Raw genomic sequence first — 6,690 nt, 5'->3', positions numbered from 1 at the left:
CCGGAGCCGCAGGGAGCGCCGGGCGGGGGCTGCCTGTGGCGTCTCTTCTGGAAAAGAAGCCAAAAGGGAACAGCACCTGGCAGACCTGTGTCTTCCCTTTGAAGTGACAACTCATGCCCATCCTGCAGGGGCCCGGGGGCGGGGGGACTGGGCCCCGAGGCGGCACCTCCTCGCCGGTCCTGCCCTGGGCTGCTGACCTCCTCTCCCTGCAGCTGGCGGGGAGCCGTGATCGAGCCGGAGCCGGGCACCCAGGCTCCTTCCCGGAAGGCAGAGGCCCCTGCCCGGCCCTCTCTGCAGGCCCCCAGGATTCAGAACCAACGAGGTGAGGCCCCCTGTGCCCTCATGGGCCCCACCTGGGCATCCTGCGGGCGAGGGCACGTGGACACATGTGTCCCAGGCGAGGGCAGAGTGCCGGCCATCCCCGTGGGGCCGCAGCCCCTGCACGCAGGGCACACACTCCTCAGAGCTTCGGCGGCGACACGTGGCTTTCCTGTTTTAACGTGTTTTATGGATTTCCAAAAGAAAAGAGAGGGAGAGGTGGAACCATAATTGACGAGAGAATCATTGATCGGCTGCCTCCTGCACAGCCCCTGCTGGGGATTGAGTCCACAATCTGGGCAGGTGCCCTGACCGGGAATCAAACCGATGCTCAGCCACTGAGCCACGCTGGCCGGGCAGCAAGGGGCCTTTTGAGGCCGGTGCCCATGTCCAGGCTGAGGCAACGGGAATGCGTGTGGGAGGCTTGCTTTCCCGTCCGTGGCAGCTCCCGGGCCTGAGAGACGTGGGCAGCTGCGTGGGTGCCTGCATTTAGGCACCCGTGGCTGGGGGCCCACTGGGTGCCGGCACTTCTGGGGAAGGACGCAGGAGCCCAGAGCTGGGCTGGCGGTCAGGCCTGTCAGGGACACTGAGGGCCTCTGCCCCACAGAGTGGACACGGGGTGTGAAGCCAGTGACACTCGGACCTCACGCGTCTCCTCTTGAAAGACGCCAGGTGCGGGCTCACGAGAGGCGGGTGGTCTGGTCCTCGTCACGACACCCGTCACGGTGGACGTTCCGCGCCCACGTTGCCAGCGCAGCCAGTGTGACTGGTCTGCGGCCTGAAACGCTCTGCTCGCCGGGGCTCCCTGTGGCCCGGCAGGGGGACGGGACAGGCCTGGTGGACGTGAGTCCGAGCTGCCTTGTGAGGCCCCAGCGCCTCTCCACCTCCACAGCCCTGTCCAGCTCTGAGGGTCTCACTCTGGGGCCGTCCCGACCTTCATGCTGCCCGCTGCTGCCCTGTGGCCCTGGATAGTGCTCCCCGGCTCCTCAGCCTCCCTGCTTGGGGCCCCAGAGGGACTGTCCTCCCTGACCAGGTCCTGTCCCCCCGACCCGCTCCCCCCACAGCCTCCCCTAACGAGCGCCAGCAGGCCGTCATAGACGCCTTCCGCCACGCGTGGGCCGGATACCGCAAGTTTGCCTGGGGCCACGACGAGCTGAAGCCCGTGTCCAAGTCCTTCAGCGAGTGGTTCGGCCTCGGCCTCACGCTGGTCGACTCCCTGGACACCATGTGGATCCTGGGTCTGAAGAAAGGTACCTGTCCCCCAGCTCCCGCCGAGCGCCCGCGTGTGACGACGGGCAAGTGAGCGCGCGTGCCCGGAGGTCCCGCCTGCGTGTCCGCCGACGCGCCTCCTTCCCTGGGGGCCAGGAGCGGGCGTGCTGGTTGTGGGGACTCTGTCACCTCACATCCAGGCGTCCTGGGGGCACTCAGGGCAGCAGAGAGGCCCCTGCCGAGAGCCAAGTGGACCCTGGTGGGCGCCCAGCGGCTTTCCCGCCGGGGTTTCTGCTGCAGCTGGGAGGGCCCGAGTGGGAGGTGGCACGTGGTCTGATGTAGCTGCCAGCACCCGGAACCGTCCTCGATGTCCACCTAGTGCCGCAGCTGGGGGCAAACTGGGACTAGGCGTCATCGATTATTTCTAAACCGACGTTGGCTGAGAAGGCTGGAGGCCGCCACTGAGCCACCCCCGTGTCCTTGTGCCGTGGCCTCTGACGCCGACCACTTGTGCTCACGGCTGAGGTGGCTCCCCGGCCGCACGCTGGCCCGTCAGCTCAGACCCGAAGACTCGGGTTCCTGCCTTGGCACCCTCAGCAGAAAGGTGGACAGGAGCACGCGTGTCGCCCGGGGTGGGAGGCCCGAGGGCAGTGCTGGGCCCGCGAGCGTGTCCTGTGCCCTCTCCCTCTCCCGTTCCCGTAGAATTCGGAGAAGCCCGGAGGTGGGTGTCCGAGAAGCTGCAGTTTCAGAAGGACGTGGACGTGAACCTGTTTGAGAGCACCATCCGCATTCTGGGGGGCCTGCTCAGTGCCTACCACCTGACGGGGGACGCGCTCTTCCTGCAGAAAGCCGTGCGTGCCCGCCGGGCCCGGGGCTGGGCCTCGCCTGCTCCCTGTCTCCTCTCTCCGGGGGCTCTGGGCGGGCTGTTCCACTTCCCTTCCCTCGCGCCCACTCGTCTGTCTTGGCAGGAGCTGAGCCGAGTGCGTGCCCGTCCCCTGCAGCCACAGGGACACGCTGGGCTCGGAGCCCAGCCCCTTGGCTGCGTGGAGGGCGAGCTCCTGAGGGCGGGAGCGGGTGGCGGCCCGCGCTGTGGGCGGGAGACGCCCTCTGAGCGCCAGCACTGACCGCGCCGTGTGTGCGTCAGGAAGACTTTGGGAACCGGCTGATGCCGGCGTTCCGCACGCCCTCCAAGATCCCGTACTCGGACGTGAACATCGGCACCGGCGTGGCCCACCCGCCCTGGTGGACGTCCGACAGCACGGTGGCCGAGGTGACGAGCATCCAGCTGGAGTTCCGCGAGCTCTCTCGCCTCACGGGCGTCCAGAAGTTCCAGGTGAGGCCTGGTGTCTGGCGGAGTCTCTGGCTCGGCGGCGGGTGCCGACCGCGGGGCACTGGTCCCGGCCGCCAGGCCCCTGCCTCTCTTCACGCCTCACTCGAGTCCTGTTTCCTCAGTGATGCCGGGGCTCAGGCCGGGGAGGCACCGGCTGGCTGGTGAGACCCCTCCCTGGCCCCACCCCCGCCCACCTGCTGTCGCACCTCGTTCCGGCCCTGACGGCTGGTGGCTGGTGGTGCCGGGCTCTGGGGGCACCGGGTCCCGGCCGCCTCGGAGGCAGCATGCGAGGCCCCGTCACGGCTGCCCGGGCCGGACGTGTTGATGCGCTGGCATCGCAGCCAGTTTTGTGCTGGTGACATTGTGCTTGTCCCCGCTGACGGCCTCCGTGGCCTGCAGTGCCCGTGGTCAGGGCTGAGCTCACGTTTCGGTGCGATTGGCGTCTTCGTGTTGGGGTGGAGTGACAGCCCAGCGGTGGCTGTTTGCTGCTGAGACGGCCTCGGGCCGCGTGCTGCCAGGCCCGTGCAGCCGTGGGAACCAAAGCGGACTCGGAGGAAGTTAACAGTCGGGACGGGGGAGGTGCTGGGTAGAAGCCCAGAAAGCACCCGTGCGGGGTCCGGACCTCGGAGAAGGTGCACGGGCCCGTGGGAGCTCGTGCGTGGTGCCGCCCGGCGAGGTGTGAGCTCAGACGAGCTGGGCTGGTGGGTCTGGAAGGGCGAGTAGGCGTTCACTAGGGGACAGGAGTCAGGGGCAGTGGATGGTCAGCAGCAGCCCTGGGCTCAGGAGGGACGTGCCTGCCTCCCCCCAGAAGGCGGAGCAGGTGCCATGCTGGGCGGCGTCCTGGGGACTGGGTGTGGCCTCAGGCACGTCCCTGCAGGGACCCCACCTGCCCAGAGGACAGGCCAGCCCCAAGGCGGCCATGCCTGCGGACAAGCCGGGCGCTGTGAGGGTGGGCCGGCCGGTCAGTGGCCAAGGAGCAGCATCCAGGACACAGGCCTTGCTGCCCGGGGAACGGATGGTCAGGGCGGAGGGCACCAAGCCCTCTGGCTGCCCGGCGCCCTCGCTCACCCCCCTCCCCCGCCTGCCCAGGAGGCCGCGGAGGAGGTGACCCGGCACGTCCACTCCCTGTCGGGGAAGAAGGACGGGCTGGTGCCCATGTTCATCAACACGCACAGCGGCCTCTTCACCCACGGAGGCGTGTTCACCCTGGGCGCCAGGGCCGACAGCTACTACGAGTACCTGCTGAAGCAGTGGATCCAGGGCCAGCGGCAGGACACGCGGTGAGGCCGCTCTGCGCCCGTGGGACGCAGTTCCTCTCAGCACAGCACGTGCCAGGGAAGGGCCTGGCCGCCTGAGCCGGTGCTGAGCTGGGGTCTGGGTCTGGCTGCGGGCCCAGCTCCCTCCCCGAGGAGGGGCGGATGCAGCCCCGCGAGTCCCCTCTGGAGAGAGGGCGCCAGGGCACCTGGGCTCCCTCCGCGGGTTCCTTGGAGCTCAGCCCTCAGGGTGCGGGGAGGGGGGGAGGGGGCTGGCGTGGCTGCCCCTCTCGCCAGGGCTTCCCCATCAGGGAGCCGCCCTCCAGGGCTCGGGCAGGTGGGAAGGGACCACCCTGTTTGGGAAGCAGAAGGCACTGCCCTGCCCCTCAGCTGACCCACCCCAGGCCCCACCCTCAGGCCGGCCTCAGCCCTTAGGGGTGAGCACCCCTGGGGTCTGCCCCTGGACGGGCCGTGCGCCCGCCGGACTGAGGCCGGGCCTGCTCTCAGGCTGCGGGACGACTACCTGGAGGCCGTGGAGGGGATCAGGAGGCACCTGCTGCGCAGATCGGAGCCCAGCAAGCTCACCTTCGTGGGGGAGCTCGCCCACGGCCGCTTCAGCGCCAAGATGGTGCGTGCGCTGCCGGCGGCTCCACGGTGGGGGGAGGGGTGACCGGAGAGGGCCACAGGCACCTGCCCCCCTGCAGTCGGGATCACTGTGGCTGGGGGCCAGGGAGAGGCCAGGTCAGGCTGCTGGGCCGCGGGGGTCCTGCTCCTGGCGTGGAGGCCGAGGGCTCCTGGGACGGGGAGGCCGAGGGCTCCTGGGACGGGGAGGCCCGAGGGCTCCTGGGACGGGGAGGCCCGAGGGCTCCTGGGACGGGGAGGCCCGAGGGCTCCTGGGACGGGGAGGCCCGAGGGCTCCTGGGACGGGGAGGCCCGAGGGCTCCTGGGACGGGGAGGCCGAGGGCTCCTGGGACGGGGAGGCCCGAGGGCTCCTGGGACGTGGAGGTGGGCTCTGTGGTGGTGAGGAGGCCCTTCACTTGCAGGACCACCTGGTGTGCTTCCTGCCAGGGACGCTGGCCCTGGGCGCCCACTTCGGGCTGCCCGCTGACCACATGGACCTGGCCCGGGCGCTCATGGAAACCTGCTACCAGATGAACAGGCAGATGGCGACGGGGCTGAGCCCCGAGATCGCGCACTTCAACCTGCACGCGCAGAAGGACCAGAAGGACGTGCAGGTCAAGGTGAGTGGGGCCGGGCAGGGCGGGGGGCCCAGGGCCCTGTGTGGGCCTCACGCCGCCTGTGCCCCCAGCCGGCCGACAGGCACAACCTGCTGCGCCCCGAGACGGTGGAGAGCCTCTTCTACCTGTACCGCCTCACGGGGGACCGCACCTACCAGGACTGGGGCTGGGAGATCCTGCAGAGCTTCAACACCTACACGCGGGTGAGCGCCGAGGGCCGGCCGCGCCTCACGCCCCTTCCCCCAGCCCCTTCCCTCCCCAGCACAGAGGTCACACCCTCCCCAGGGCCCACCCTGCTGGGCGGAGCTGGGAGTGGCCTTAGCAAGGCCTCCGCGGGTTCTGAAGGCAGCATTCCCGTCAGTCACCCGGGCAGCCAGTCCCCTGGGGCCCTCAGTGCCCCCATTCCAGGCCCTGCCGGGCCGCTACCCTGAGGAGGGAGCGGGCTGTGCCCACACAGTGACCCTGCCTCGGCTCCTCCAGGTCCCCTCGGGCGGCTACTCCTCCATCAGCAACGTCCAGGACCCGCACAACCCGCAGCCCAGGGACAAGATGGAGAGCTTTTTCCTGGGGGAGACGCTCAAGTACCTGTTCCTGCTCTTCTCCGACGACATGGACCTGCTCAGCCTGGACTCCTACGTGTTCAACACCGAGGCCCACCCACTGCCCATCTGGCCCCCCGTGTAGGGCGGGTCCATGGGGCGCTGCCCTGGGGTCTCACTTCTGGTGTTGGAGGGGCCTGGCAGCAGGGCCCTGGCCCTGGATAGGCCCACCCTCCTTTGACCTTGGCCGTGTGGTGTCGGCCCAGCTGGACAGCAGGCCAGGAGGCAGCTGGGCCGGGCCATGCCCGGGCTGTGAGGTGCTGGGTTGGCCGCGGGCAGCAGGTGTCTGCCCAGCTGTGGTTCCCTCAGGACATCATCGGGGACCAGGAGGGAGGCCAGCGCTGTGTTCAGGGGTCCCGTCCACGGGCCGCCTCCTTCCTGAGAATCTCAAACCATGGCTCACATTCCTGAAACCTGGACATCCTACCAGCCAGCGCACGGGCTTCTGGGGGCCCGGCCTCGGGGGTCCCCAGGCCCACATGTTCAGGGCAACAGCGAGGGACCAGAGTGCAGCTCGGCCTTGGGGTCTGTCTGTGGCCCTGTCCTGTCCGAGGTCTCGGGGTGTCTGTGGCCCCACTGACCGGGGCACCTGGCTGGCTGTGCTGTTTACGTGTTGGACTCAGGGATCCCACGGGGGCGGCGGGCAGGTGTGCCCTGCGCCCGGCCTCCCGATGGGACGGACCTTCACTCGGGATAAAGTGGATCTGCTCCAAGGGCTGCTGTGTGTGTGCGCGCGTGTGTGC

At 69.4% G+C, this 6,690-nt stretch overlaps 1 protein-coding gene across 1 annotated transcript; it reads left to right on the top strand.

Moving 5' to 3' along the window:
- Nucleotides 1–102: 102 nt before the first annotated feature.
- On the top strand, nucleotides 103–6,660 carry MAN1B1 (mannosidase alpha class 1B member 1; the record flags this gene model as incomplete). Its single annotated transcript, XM_006109371.3, has 9 exons — nucleotides 103–322; nucleotides 1,383–1,568; nucleotides 2,230–2,378; nucleotides 2,672–2,860; nucleotides 3,947–4,137; nucleotides 4,618–4,738; nucleotides 5,154–5,351; nucleotides 5,420–5,551; nucleotides 5,829–6,660. Coding segments are annotated over 9 exons (1,590 nt in total), but the record flags the coding sequence as incomplete, so codon positions are not given.
- Between the last annotated feature and the right edge of the window lie 30 nt (nucleotides 6,661–6,690).

Source organism: Myotis lucifugus, unplaced genomic scaffold (genome assembly GCF_000147115.1).
Source record: "Myotis lucifugus unplaced genomic scaffold, Myoluc2.0 scaffold_8832, whole genome shotgun sequence".
Lineage (NCBI taxonomy): Eukaryota > Metazoa > Chordata > Mammalia > Chiroptera > Vespertilionidae > Myotis > Myotis lucifugus.
This window is presented reverse-complemented; position numbering and strand designations above follow the sequence as displayed.